Source organism: Abramis brama (genome assembly GCF_963993115.1).
Source record: "Abramis brama genome assembly, chromosome: 17".
Lineage (NCBI taxonomy): Eukaryota > Metazoa > Chordata > Actinopteri > Cypriniformes > Leuciscidae > Abramis > Abramis brama.
This window is the reverse complement of record NC_139979.1, coordinates 11541712-11556289: the sequence shown is the minus strand read 5'-3', so window position 1 is coordinate 11556289 and position 14578 is coordinate 11541712. Positions and strand designations below refer to the sequence as shown.

The 14578-nt window shown below is 37.0% G+C and overlaps 2 protein-coding genes across 2 annotated transcripts; both read left to right on the top strand.

The window, feature by feature from the left end:
- Positions 1 to 802: 802 nt before the first annotated feature.
- On the top strand, positions 803 to 3828 carry stmn1b (stathmin 1b). Its single transcript, XM_084088512.1, has 5 exons — positions 803 to 919; positions 2644 to 2689; positions 2803 to 2975; positions 3064 to 3255; positions 3368 to 3828. Exons 2-5 carry the CDS (start codon positions 2674 to 2676, stop codon positions 3431 to 3433), a joined length of 447 nt encoding a protein of 148 aa, XP_083944638.1. The 5' UTR covers positions 803 to 919; positions 2644 to 2673; the 3' UTR covers positions 3434 to 3828.
- A 1854-nt stretch (positions 3829 to 5682) lies between these two features.
- On the top strand, positions 5683 to 12371 carry paqr7b (progestin and adipoQ receptor family member VII, b). The gene is made up of 2 exons (XM_084088372.1): positions 5683 to 5869; positions 7315 to 12371. Exon 2 carries the CDS (start codon positions 7351 to 7353, stop codon positions 8413 to 8415), a length of 1065 nt encoding a protein of 354 aa, XP_083944498.1. The 5' UTR covers positions 5683 to 5869; positions 7315 to 7350; the 3' UTR covers positions 8416 to 12371.
- The last annotated feature ends 2207 nt before the right edge of the window (positions 12372 to 14578 follow it).

Genomic DNA, 14578 nt, shown 5'->3' with positions numbered 1-14578 from the left:
AATATTAGAGAGATACTTAACTGAGGAGCAAAAAAAATATCATATAATAATGTAATGCAAATGCATGCCATTAAGTGTTGTATTTTTCCTTTGGATAAGAGCATCTGCTGTTAAATTATTATTTGCAATGTAATATTTATGCATTTAAAATAGTCAAAACAAGTAACTGACTCCAAACATTTGCCTTTCTCAGGCAGAGACCAAGACCATTCAGTGACAGAAACAAACACCAGCCACAAGACAGTAAAAACAAGTCAGCTGAAAAACGCAGTGCTGAGACTATCAGCTCTGCCATTTAGCTAAAGTTCATGCAATGACAGAGGATTCACTGAGGCATCGGAAAGAACAGAAGCAGAACAATCACTAATGCCAAGTGAACTGTTAATTGCCAGATTGCTTTGCTCTAAAAACAATTTGTAAAGTAGGTCACATGTTGCTGCTTTGTTCTAATAATTTATTGGGCTGTATATCTCTGCATGACTAGATGGGTGAGGTCAGGTATAATAAAGCCTCATCTCATATTGCCTTGACGTTACTTTTTAAGAAAAATAAATTTGCTAGTCTCAAGTTGTCATATTTTATTCCTCCAAATTAAGCTATAGTATTCTATAGGTTACCAGTGCTTCGTCATGACCATTTATAATTTATGACTAAATTTCTATTCATAAATAAGCATGATACTGTGTAAATGTGAAGGCGGTGGTCATATAAAAGTAAATTAGGACTACGATCTTATTACGCAGTTGAAATTATAGTGTGGGCTTACTACATATCCCAAAATTCTCTACTCGACAGTCATTGGTCACATCAAAATATGACGTAACACATTTTGGTCCTCTTTTGCGCGAACGGTTGATGCTGAGGCAGAGAGGAATCTGCGCGCGGTCAACTCTGGCTTGGATTTCCGCTTCATCTAAAGGTGTGTGCTTTTTGTTTTCAAATATTAATATTTTTGTAATGTATCCCAACAGTTCCTCGCGTGACAGGCAATGAAAGTATCAAAACTGTAAACATTAACAGGGTTACCTTTTTTGTAAGTAACACTACTATTGATATCTCACTCTTTGGGGAGGGGACGTAGATAATAGACAAGGGCATCGAGAATATTCTGTATGGTTAGATAGTTACCGTAACAAAGAAAGTCCATGAATTTTGAAGCCATCGCAGCTGCTCGTCGTCGCGCGACCATTGCTAAGATTTTGTGTTTAACGTTACCGTCGTTTAATCGGGAGGAATTGTGCAAATGGTCGAGGTGCAGCTCAACATTAGCCAACTGGCTCTTATTAGTTCAGTTTGGAATGTTTATTTTCCTGTTGCTGACACAGACTTGAACAGGTTTTTTTTTACCTCAAATTTGAACAACAAGCCTGCCATATAACGTTCGTCCAAAATACGTGACAGGTGATCTAAGGGTCTCGACGTCTTTTGTCTTCGTTGTTTGTGCATTCGCCAACAAATCCGGACAAATGATTTTATTTATCTTCGCATGCATCAATAACATCGATTAATGAACATATATCAATATGCATTTTGCATGTCAGCACTGAGATTATTCTTTTCAGTGGGCAGTGCAGTAACGTTAGTGCCTGGTGTGAAATGGGAGAGATTTGGGTGTGATCTTGTTTCCTGGAAACGGGTCATACAGAATACCATTATTTGTAAAGGTTGCATTCAATATTAGCATGTTCCTTGAACATTATTAGGCTATCATTATTGTTATTTAATATGGTATAGTATGTAATATTATGGATTTTTTTGCATGATGTTAAAATGGGGGTTCAGGGTGTATCTCGGCCATCTATTGTCTCCAGATGAGATCCTGCATCCCATCGGATAAGCACTAGTGCTGGATGTTTATTTTCAGCCATCGAGTGATGATTTGTTGTCAGGTCATATTTAAGATGTCAAGTTTGTCTAATGCTTAAATATGCGACAAATTTGTACAACGAACTAGCTCGAGGATCACTGCCCTGTTTGTCTTTGTTCGTTTCTTACACAATATCCCCTTTGTTTCTCTCAATGACCAGTTCGATCACATTACATTACAAAAAGATATGATTTGTTTTCTCTACATTTCCCCCGAGTGGACACCCTGTATTGTAGATTATAATTGAACTATTATCGTTTAATTGGATGATGATGACAGCAAGTCTGAATAGATTGATCCGGTGGTTATTGTGCTGGCAGCGACTCGTCCTTTTCTTGGCTTCCAGCAAAAAGAAGGATATATTGCCATTTAATAGGCACGACACTTGCATTTTTAACAAGAGTTTTGTCTTGCTTTTTTCCTTCCCATAATATCGTTCACTTAGTAAATTATGCATGACTATTGTGGCGACGCCACTCCCTAAAGTAGTGTGATATTTATAGTTATTTATATGTTTGTTTTTTCTTGTATATATCACAGCAAGAGACTGATTCCACTCCAATGGATTTTTCATGAATAGCTTACCTTGAAGATGATAGAAAAGCTGTTGTATAGCTCAGGCTTGTTTACAATATGTGAATGTTATTACTTGTTTACAATATGTGACAGAATACAGATGATTAAGAGAAAAGATTGTGTTAGCATGCATCAATGTTAGTAGCAAAACGTTTATATTATTATATCTGATATTATTATTGTATGCTTTCATTTGGCAGGTGTGTGAAACCTTCGAGGTTAGAAGTGCAATGGCGTCCTCTGGAGGTAAGATGTGATTTCTAAATCAATATGCTTCACTAAAACCATAATCTAAATGAAGTCATTCCGCAAAGAAAATGGAGCGTGGATTATTAAATGCAATGCTGTATCGTTCATAGACTTTCAGGTTAAGGAACTGGACAAGCGTGCCTCTGGACAGGCTTTTGAAGTCATCCTAAGTCCCACGGCTCCAGATGCCAAGGGAGAATTCCCACTTTCTACCCCCAAGAAGAAGGAGGTATCTCTGGATGAGATCCAGAAAAAGCTGGATGCAGCAGAGGAGAGACGCAAGGTAAGTGGTTGTTTAGCAATGAATTGCATACTGATCCTGCATTCTGTTCCTCATTTTTTTATTTTTTTTTATTTGTTCCTCATGTTAGAACCATGAGGCAGAGGTCCTGAAGCATTTGGCTGAGAAACGAGAGCATGAGAAGGAGGTCCTTCAGAAAGCAATGGAGGAGAACAACAACTTCAGCAAGATGGCAGAGGAGAAGCTTAACCAGAAAATGGAAGCCAACAAAGAAAACCGCACAGCACGCATGGCAGCTATGAACGAGAAGTTCAAAGAGAAGGTGTGTGTGTGTATAGATGAATACATACAGTATGCATTGTGTATTACTCCATAAAACTTTAGTTCTATTGAATAATACATTATTTTAATGGACATTTGTTTCTTTATTTTAGGACAAGAAGCTTGAAGAGGTACGAAAGAACAAAGAAACAAAAGAGGGGGGCGAGGATGAAAACTAAGTTTCCTCATTTTCCTTTTCATTTAGGGTATAGTGTTGGGTTTTTTAATGTATCCAAAGATTTATTTTTTGTTCCATTAAATTGCCTGTTTTCCATGTTTGGATCCATGTACTTGCCACTTTTTTATTAAGGGGTTTTGGGGGAAGGCTGGTGCACAACATTTCATCACTGTGTGTATTCAGTTGTGTCTTTCATAATCCCCTCTAACCTGTAGATTTGTCTAGTTGCAGCTCTATAGCATTTAAAATGAGCAGTGTTTTACTGATAGGGATGCATGCCTGTGTTATGCATAGGTCTAATATATCTTGGTATATTGCACTGTGCACCTGTTCCCTTGTATGTCAGTACTGCCATCCTTTGAGCTTAATAAAGTTGCACAGTTGTTTGTTATGGTACCAGTTTTGCCACTGCCTCTTTGTTGGTCTGCAGTCAGCCAGAGTGTAATGTGGAGTAAAATAACTTCTTAAAATATGTACATTATGGACATGAATGGCCTGTATTTCTGTAATTCTATATAGAAAATAATAATTTAATCTTTTGGGACACTTTTTGATGTACACTTTATAGATTTTCGTGTTAATACTAAACATTATCCACAAGCATTTCCTTTACTAGATCACTTGAAGTAATTCATACCTAATATAAGCTAATAAAAAAAAAAAAAAAATTCAAGTACTTGGAAACGTGTGAGTAAAAAAAATAAAAATCTTATTGTAACACTATACAATAAGGTTTCATTAGTTACCATTAGTTATTATGAACTTATAATGAACGACACTTACCTTAACCTTTGTTAATGTTAATTTCAACATTTACTAATACATTATTAAAATCAAAAGTTGTATTTGTTAACATTAGGTAATGCACTGTGAAGTAACATGAACAAACAATGAAGATGTTAACAAAGATTAACAAATACAGTAAATAATGTATTGCTCATGTTAGTTCATGGTCAGTTAATACATTAACTAATGTTAACAAATGAAACCTTATTGTAGTGTTCCCAGAAAATCTAATAAAATACGTCACTTGAGACTGTATTTGAACTTATACTGGCATCTAGTGGTTTGAGTTTGTCAAACGTATTGGAAAAGGTTTTTGTGAAAAATCTCAAAATGATTAAAGAAAAGAAAAAACCTTGACATAATCAACTATTATGGATTTATCCTTTTTTGCCAAAATAGAGTTACGTGCATGAAAATATATTGCTTTGCAATGATGAATGGCTTGTTGTCCACATGCTGTCACATTATTATGTGTTAAGAAGTAGTGCATCAATCTTTTCTATAATGATTTATACCTTATTTTCAAATTCTAAACTCTAAATTCTAAATCAACCCCCCCCCCCCCAAAAAAAATAGATCATGCCCAGTTATATGTTGTTTGAATAAATTTTTTTTATTATTATTATTGACACAGTGCTTGTCTGTGTCATAGGAAGGTTTATGAAGGTCAGTCATCCACATGCTGTTATGACCCAGCCTGAATTATTCAGTACTGTACTGTAGACAGAAGAGCCTATCAATATGACATACAATTAAATTTACAACAGGAAGTCTTGAATTATTTTGACAACTTTATGCTGGTACAACACTGCAAATTGAATGGCAATATGCTATTATTGCTTGACAGAAATATTTTGTCTTCCTGTGTCTAAATTCACAATGTGGATCTTTGTTTCCACTGTGAACAGAGTATGACAAGGACACATTGTCAGCCAGAGTGCCTGTGTGGGTGATGAGATAAGCCTTCACATAGTTTAACTTTAGCACAAGAAGTGAAAACAGTACGTTCACAATGTGTACATATTAGACAATGTGTACAATTACCTTTAAATTTAATTAATTGCAATTAAAGGACAATAAAAATGTAGTGTTTAAATATGTATACATGTGGCTTTTGTCAAATCAGTGCTGTTAACTATGAATGTAGGGAATTTGCTACTTTACACATACAGTAGCACAAATATATGGGCACATATATATGTGATGTGTGCAATTTATAAAATATATCCCATAATATATATATACACATCTTTTGTCGGTGTGATACCTCAGTGGCTCTCACATGGCCTTTTATTAAAGAGGGCATGTAGGCGGTATTAATAAGAAGAGGGTAGTTTCACATTTCACAAACATTTGACAGGGTGTTGCCACCTGAAAGGGTGTTTCCTATTGGCTAGTTACTCCAGACGAAGGCGGGGACAATGCTCTTCGGTCTTTCTGATTGGACAGTTTTGCATGCCCATCAGAAATCTTTAGATTTCGTCCATCTGACAGCGGTACTGCAGGGAGCTGACAGGAACCTCTCCTGCTCAATACAATTTTACGTAATTTTTCATTATGAAATTTTCTTTGTTTTATTCCGCTTCCTCAAGACGCATATGAAGACGCGGTTAAATGCAGTTCTCTGACTGAGGGGACTATCCTCTAAAAGGTAAACCAGTTCATTTACCGATCATTTGTTTAAGGCTAAATTAAAGGTGAAAATTATATCCACCCTATGCACTATCTTTTAGATAAAGTAAAAATAAACATACATAGCCTTTGTGTTGAACCGTTAAGGTGTACAAACGGGGATAATTAATTATCATAGCTCAAGATAGATTATCGTCATTTGTTAAAACATGTACAGTATATATGAGGTAAGGAAGAAAACGTGTTGGCTTGTTGCTTGCACCAGTAGGCTAACTTAGACGTTGAATTTCGTTAAGACATTTCATTGTTGCGCTTCCGGCGTCTCACGTTTCTTTTTCGAGACAGCTTGAGGGTGTGGGAAGGGTTGTCTGCCTTTTGGGATGCCATCACTAAAATTGTCCACAGCTTCCCCCTTCTATCACGTACTTTTAACAGATTTAAAAATTAAAAATCATTATTTCCCCAGACCTTTTGTTTTCCAGACATTATGATCGATAATTTCGTTTGATCAGTTTCGTCCTTATTAATTAATGTGCACGAGGAGCTTTACGCAGCGAGCTGATGTTACGTAAGCGGTGAGAAGAAACGCGCCCCGTTGTCATCACGTTACCTTAATTTTCAGGATGAACCAGTTTTTGCTACCAAAAGAGAAATAAACAGTTTTTGCAAGCTATTCGGTAACGTTTTTCATTAAATAAAATTTTAATGATCGTGATATTTCCATTTTAACAGTATCAATTTGCATGGATCGTTTAGATTGTGGTTTGCATTCAAATAGAATGGAAATAACTTGACCAATAAAAAGTATAGGCCACGATCTTAAAAAAACATACCAATTAAAACGTTTTAAAAACGCAAAACTTTAAAAATATAAGGGTTCTGCAACTTCAGGTACTTTTATGTCCTAGAGGTTGATTTTATATTAAAACTAACAGGGTTCACCTTATTTCTTTTAAATGAAATTCACATTAAAATGTGTTGGAAACTTTTTTTTTTACTGTGCCTTCATGATTTATTTGTCAAATGTGTATTTTTCAAAATAGTTTTACCCAGCTCAGACTTTTAATCTTAAACTATGAAATGTCTACAACTTCGAGTCATTTAAAGTTATTGTGAGCCGAAGTTGTATATTGTGAGTCATTTACAAACAATCTTTAATTTTGTTAAATTAAACAAAACAAAACAAAAAAATATATATAAAATAAAATGTTTGCTACGTATTTGTCCTCAGCATGACAGATCATTTCCATGACCATCATTTCCTCCACAGAATGTTATAGAATACATTATCTGAGCTGTAGTGTACATTTTTATGACTCATATGTGATGCATATATTCAAACTGTTAATAGACAAATTAAAGTGGTGAGATTGTAAAAAAGCATTGTATTTAGATTTTTTCCCTTGTGAACTTACCGAAGAATGCAAGGGTAATATTTAACTGTTTAATACTTTCCCCAAACAGATTTCACACTAGACGGCCGCTTAATTTTTCCTCACTATGGCGACGGTTGTGATGGAGCAGATTGGGCGGCTGTTCATCAATGCACAGCAACTTCGCCAGATCCCACGTTTCCTGGAGTCAGCCTTCCCTAAACTGCCTTGTACTGTGATGGTGAGCGATGTGCCGTGGGTTTTCCGCGAGTCACACATATTCACGGGCTACCGGCCGCCTGACCAGAACTGGCGCTACTACTTCCTCACTCTGTTTCAGAGGCATAATGAGTCTGTAAATGTGTGGACACACCTGCTGGCCTCCCTCATTATCTTAGTCAAGTTTCAGGAGCTGTCTGAAACTGTGGATTTCCTGCGAGACCCGCACGCCCAGCCGATGTTCATCTTGCTCCTAGCCGCGTTCACCTACCTGGGCTGCAGTGCGCTGGCCCACCTACTCTCAGCCAAGTCTGAGCTCTCCCATTACACCTTTTATTTTTTGGACTATGTGGGCGTAGCCGTTTACCAGTATGGTAGCGCTCTGGCCCACTTCTATTACGTTGTCGAAGAAGAATGGCACGCTCAAGTGCGAAGCTTTTTCTTGCCGGCTGCAGCCTTCCTGGCCTGGCTGTCCTGTACGGGCTGCTGCTACGGCAAGTACGCCAGCCCGAGTTTGCCCAAGTTCGTTCACAAGCTATTCCAGGTGGTGCCCTCAGGCCTGGCCTACTGTTTAGACATCAGTCCGGTGTTCCATCGCATCTATAAATGCTACAGCTCTGAACAAGGCTGTGCTGACCAGGTGGTGGTCTACCACTGCTATCAAGTCCTCTTCTTTCTGATCAGTGCCTACTTCTTCTCGTACCCCCATCCTGAGCGCTGGCTCCCGGGATGTTGCGACTTCATCGGACAGGGCCATCAGATCTTTCACGTGTTCCTTGTGCTCTGCACTCTAGTGCAGATTGAAGCTGTGCGAATGGATTACAGCGAGAGGAGACCTCTCTACGAACGTCTTCATGGTGACTTGGCTCACGACGCAGTGGCTCTTTTTATCTTCACAGCATGTTGCAGCGCTCTCACTGCGTTCTATGTGCGCAAACGGGTGAAGGCGTATCTAGAAGAGAAGCAGGAGTAGATGTCATGGCAGGGGCCTTGCTTGCACATGTAGGAGGGATTGCACTGGTCTACAACAACTGAAGCAACTAACAATGAAGGACCTTCTTATTATTTTTCAGTTTATCCCATATTTGCTGTTAATGGTTTTATTATGTGGCCTGCCAGTGCATTTTGAACCAACTGCTTTCTGTTTACCAAACTGGTGACATGCTTTAAAACCGCATTACTCATTGAGAATGGCTCTAAAACAATGGATTGCTTGCTGGAAGGTGCTCAGTTCCTAAGCGGATCTGTTTGATGAGTGCCATTCCAACCTAATAAACCCAGTTTACGTGAGATCTGTGAGGGAATGTCAGCATTTTGCTGACAGGTTAGCTTGCATACTTGATAGTTTATGTAGACCATAACTGGATATTTTCATACTTGCATTGTGCCTCTAAATCCAACCTCATTTTGGTGTAGTGTGCTGTTCTTAATTATTTGTTACTCATATGTCATTTACACATTTGCCAGACATGTTATATTGCATTCAAAGAACACTTTTCCCCCCTGCATTCCCTGTAAATCAAACCCATAACATTGGCTTTACTCTTGTTACATGCTACTGTTACAAGAATACACACGGGACATTAAAATGTGAGTAAAGAAAGTTCCCATGCCATTAGACCAGTGCAATTATCAAAATGTGGTGCTCAGATGAACCTCATTTGGATGTCAGTTAAATGCACAGGTCTTAAACCATGACAGAAATGTTACAAACAACATATGGAATATCTTACTGAAAGATGACTGATTTTTAACCAGTTTCTCTTTAATTAATCAGATCAAATTCCCCCCTCAACAGTGCTTTTTAGATTTTAAACAACAATTCTTGGTTTTGGCTTCACTTATTTCAACAGAGCAATGGAAATCAGTGTCAAATTGACTTCTAACTTGCCTTACAGTGCGTCTAACCCATCCAGTGCCATGTTGAGGTTAGTTTAGAAATACCTGCGAATTGCAATCAATTGGTTTTGCACTGCCAGTGCACACTTCCCTGCCTTTTAGATGTCTAGCAAGTGAAGAGGGCTAAAATGCTGGATGCTATGAAGAAGACAGTAGGCAGGATGTAATGTCACTGGATTGAAGTATAGGGGTTGTAGCTCAGTGGTAGTGTGCAAGCAATGTTGGACAAGGGCAGTCATAGCCTAATGGTTAGAGAGTCAGAAGGTAACCCAAAGGTTGTGGGTTTGATTCTCAATACCGGCGAGTTGTGTGTGTGTGTGTGTGTGTCCACTACCTGCTGCTCCTAATGTGTCTTCACTAACTTTGATGGGTTAAATTCAGAGAACATATTCCAAGTAATCATACTTGGCCTTCACTTCATGTCACTCACTTGTATAGTCAAATTGAAGGATTTCAATGCAACCCTGCCTGATTATTAATTTGACGCAAAAATGAAAAACTGTGTGTACTTTATGATTCTCAAACTTATTAGAAAGTTGCTCAATTACACTTTTTTTGCATAATGTTACAATAGACAGTTCACCCAAAAATTAAAATCCATCATTTACTCACCCTCATGTTGTTCCAAACCAACTGTTTTTTGTTCCAACAATGAAGGTCAATGGGGTCCAAAATAACATTGGATTACATTGACCTTCATTGTAAATGATGGCAGAATGTTCATTTTTGGGTGAACTTCCACAGCCAAAGAGGCTTTTGAGAAACAATAACTTATGTCCTTCAATTCTATGATGTCCTTTTGTCATGAAGATGCTCCTTTTGTACACAAGGGCTATAACTATGGCCTTTACCTTTACTCATACCCTGATATGAATGCCTTTGTGTGTTCTGTGCATACATGGATTTTTCTATTAGAAGTTCCGCACTTTATTTACAAGAACAGTCTGAGCATCAGAACTAATATGTGTTAAATGTATATTCTAATGTGCCTGACTACATGCATGCTTCCTTGTGTGAGTATGCATACAGGTGCTTGTCGTGTGTGTGTGTGCGTTTTTGAATGTATATGTATACCTATGTGAGATGGCTACTGATGAGAAAGGATATGAAGGCTCCATCTTAGTCTGAACCTGTCTGGCCTTTTAATGACCGTGAAATACATCTTGTGTATCTTCCCTTGTTTCAGACCTTGTCCATAACACAGATCCATCAGACAGAAAGTAGAAGGATAATCTACTTTCCCATTGAAGTGATCCATATTCATCTGAGATGAATATTGTGTCACTAGACTGTTGCTGCATTTCTAGTCCCGGAAAAACAAATTGTTGCTGTGGTATGAGCCGTTTGAGATATACTGTAGTAAAAAATCAAAGTCATGATGAACGGTGACCAGCATTTATGTTTTCAACCTGGAACACATATGGCAGAATAAGGGGCCATTCACACAGACCAGGTTTTTGCGAGACGCTATTTAATGTAATAAAAAAAGCAAGGTCTAGGGATGCTTTTTTTTTTTTAAGTTAAACTTATTTAGCGCTGCTTTTTAAAATTCTTTGACTAGTGCAAAGGTCAAATGTGTCCATCTAGCACATATATACATAGAACAACAATGGAAAAGCAGCAAAGTGAAAAGCAAATGCAAGTTGCAGGGTAGTGGAATGAAAAATTGCATGGTCTAGAGACTTTTTTTTTTAAGTTGAACTTCTTTTAACTTGAATGCTGTGCTTTTAAAATGCTATGTTTAGAGCTATGCTAGCCAGGAAAAGAGGCACAAGCAGAATGGACAAAGACATTAGTCTATCGCTTATATACCAAAAAAACAAACATTTTTGTGTTTAAAACGCGAGACGCAGGGCTGTGGGATGAAAAAAACCCCGCATTACTTTAACTTGACATAGCATTTTAAAAACATTGCTCATGCGTGAAATATTGTAAAAGATGCAAGTGCAATGTCTAGTGCATGTTTACATAGAAAAGTAATGGAAAAGTGCTGTGAAATGCAAAAATGTGTTCTATGTGAGCAGTCCTTAAGGGTTGAAGTTTAATTTATTTTAACTTGAGCCCCACGTTTTTAGAATACCAGGCCGTGTCATGTGAGAGACACTGCAAAAGACCAGTCAAACACGTCCGACAACGGAAAAGTAGCGCGGTGGAATGAAAAAACGTATTCTGTGTGAACGGCCCCTAAGCCATTTTAACAGCACCAGCAGACAACAATGATGTCACAGATTGATGATGTTGTCGAAGTCTGGAACTGATGAAGTGACTAACGTTGTCAGTTGGCTCAAAATGGTGATTTACAAGGCAAATATCTCAGAAAATTATCACATGGTGGGTGCTTTATTTATTGAAAAACCATAATGATATAAATAAGAAATTATTTTAGAGAATATTAATTTTTACAGAAGATATTAAACAGAAACAGAATATGTTGTTTTTACTGTTGTACCAGCCTGTGTTTAGGAAATAAATGGACCCTCTGAAATCACATAGAGCGAACAGGGAGGCTGCCAAGAGCTGATGTCATTGAGAAGGACAACAGATGAGGTCATATCCTGGCACGACCGGGATTTGACCTGAAGCCTCAATTCCCTCAAGTGGAATTTTAAGGAACTCTGTAAATGATTTCTGCTAAACTGAAATGTCTCTTTATTAAATTCTACTAATCTACTCATCTCGAAGACACTTAAAGATTCTGAATAGACTTTTCTATTTTAAACATGACCATGTTTAGAGTTTGTTTTAGTGATTGTGTTTCTCTTGTATTGCACTTAAGTGAAGAGGAAGGACCACTCAGAAAGTTACTTTAGAACCTCTTGATTTCGTTCAGCACTTGAATTCAGTTTTTGACTGTACTCAACCACGAGCCCTTGCACAGAGCTGAACTAACACTCATGTTCTGCTGCAGTGCAGAACTGGAAAATAAAGACTGTGTTAACCTAAACTATACCATTGTGTGTGGAAATGGTGATGTGTTGATGTACTACGGTATTTACTGTAAGTGAATAAACAACTGTAAGTCCTACCTTCCACTACATGTCATTGTGTTTCCTGTGCAGAAAAGTCCTCTTTAATATGAAACATCAGTTTGGTGTATACACACAACACACTAACAAGTGAGTGACAATCTGTTATTGTGAACAAAAAAGCTATTGTAATCCATTCAATCCACAGCTACAGTGACTGTCACAGCTTCAAATGAAGTGATAAAACAACAATGCCAGATCACTTTGAGGGAAAGTTCACCCCCCAAAAATGCTAATTCTCTCATTCACTTGGAATGACATGAGAGAGTAAAATGACAGAATTTTCACAATTTGAATTTGCAAAAGTGAGCTGTCTGCAATCTAGTAAACTAGTCCAGCTGTGTCTAGAAGCTTATTCCAATAAATGTATGGATGCAATAAATCCATACTCTAGTATGGCATGTATGCCAATTATGATATTTTATCCAGCCTATTCATTTGTTTAATCATAATTCTGTAAAAAATAAAAAATAAAAACTAGCATCGTCATCCGTGAAAATGTTTTGCACTGTGTTCCATCTTTTCCCAGTAAAACTGTGCTGGAAATAATTTATGGCTTTTATTGCAAAATAAAAACCTTAAAATAAATATAAAAATATTTAGAAAAATAAAATAAATATATGAATTAGTACAATATGATACTAATATATATATATATATATATATAAAGAAAATAACTTTAAAATCATTTTAAAATACTTGTGCACATCATATAAGCAATTTCTCATTCTTTTCAACAAGTTGCAAATGCTTTGGTACATTCATGCAATTGAGTATGTACAGTTGTCTGCTGTTTACTACGTTATTAATTTCTTATGTCATGTTGCTCAAAATGTATTATAGACTACTGGTTCTCTGTTGAATAGTTATTTATTGCTTAAGTCATTAAATGAAAAACAGAAAAAAGTCGGCCCACCAACGACAGTGTCTGATAAAAAGCCTGTGTGCTCGAAACATAACCTGTGTGTGAGTCCACTTTTTTGTGTGCATATTTTGGAGCTTTGGTGTGCCATCTTTTTTTCTGTTTTTTATTATTTCTTTTGTCGAGCACCCAACCCTGAGCATATTTTTGCCGGTGATGTGCATGCTTTGGTCTTGTTTTTGATAAGTCATGAAATGCAAAATGATTGAACTAGTAGTTGTCATAATGCGTCATGTAGAGGCTATTTTTTTATACATTTCTATGAGACTTTTTTTTGTAAATGTGCCCTGAATTGATTTATAGCACAGGTGTATCTTGAATTTTACTAATGAAGGGGAATGTAAGGCATTAGATAAACCAATGATCAACCAGTTCTCTAAAATAGCTCAGAGATGCATGTCATGAATCTTCAATCGGAAAGTATATAGACAGCACAACACAGAGCTACAATTTCTTATAATGGAAGAACAACAAAGAAACAAACAGGGTAAACCTGTATGAAGAGGAGGAGTAAGGATGTGTGGTGGAAGGGTAGGGAGGCAAACACACAAGAAGAGGTAGTAGAGGCAAAGGACATTGACACGTTTCTGATGAAATAAGGACCACTATGTTGGACCATGTTCTCAATCATGAAATTACCCAGCAAGCAATTTTGCATTTAAAAGACGTCTAATAGCCATCCAAACACAGCCCAGACGTCTAGGCTAAAACAGGGCAGAATTTGGGCTGTCAGTGAAAGTTTAATAGATGTCTAAACCATAGCCCAAAAGTAGACTAGTAATCAATTAGATAACAAAGAAATGGGTACAATGGCTGAGGTGGGTGAAAGTACAGCCGAATGTTGGGAGGACAACTGTTTCCTCAATCATTCAGGTATGTATTTCAACAATGTGCACTGTACTCTAATAATGTCACTTACAGTAATGCTTCATATTACAGTAGCATTTTTATACTTACAGCAGCATATTACATTTGCATTTTACAGTAAATACATTTTATATAGTAAATATATATAGTATGCATATACAGTGCTATGCATAAGTTTAGACACCCATGCTAAAGTTGACTAAAAAGAGGAATAAAAAATCATCTTTTGGAAATTGAACTTAATGCCTTAATTAAAAAAATTAGGAAAAATCCAACCTTTAAGGACACCAATTTTCTTTGTGAATGAATAATGTATCGTAAATAAATAAATGTTCTTCCTTAAAATACAGGGAGTACTTTCCATAAGATCATCTCTCAATGCAAATCAAACCAGCTATTAGGCTAACTGAAATAAAACCATG

What these genes read in the sequence shown, in the direction of transcription:
- stmn1b (XM_084088512.1), top strand. An exon ending in CAGCAGAGGAGAGACGCAAG is followed by an intron (nt 2,976 to 3,063) that starts GTAAGTGGTTGT and finishes TCCTCATGTTAG; the next exon opens with AACCATGAGGCAGAGGTCCT. An exon ending in ACGAGAAGTTCAAAGAGAAG is followed by an intron (nt 3,256 to 3,367) that starts GTGTGTGTGTGT and finishes TCTTTATTTTAG; the next exon opens with GACAAGAAGCTTGAAGAGGT.
- paqr7b (XM_084088372.1), top strand. Translation starts at nt 7,351, where the DNA reads ATGGCGACGGTTGTGATGGAGCAGATTGGGCGGCTGTTCATCAATGCA.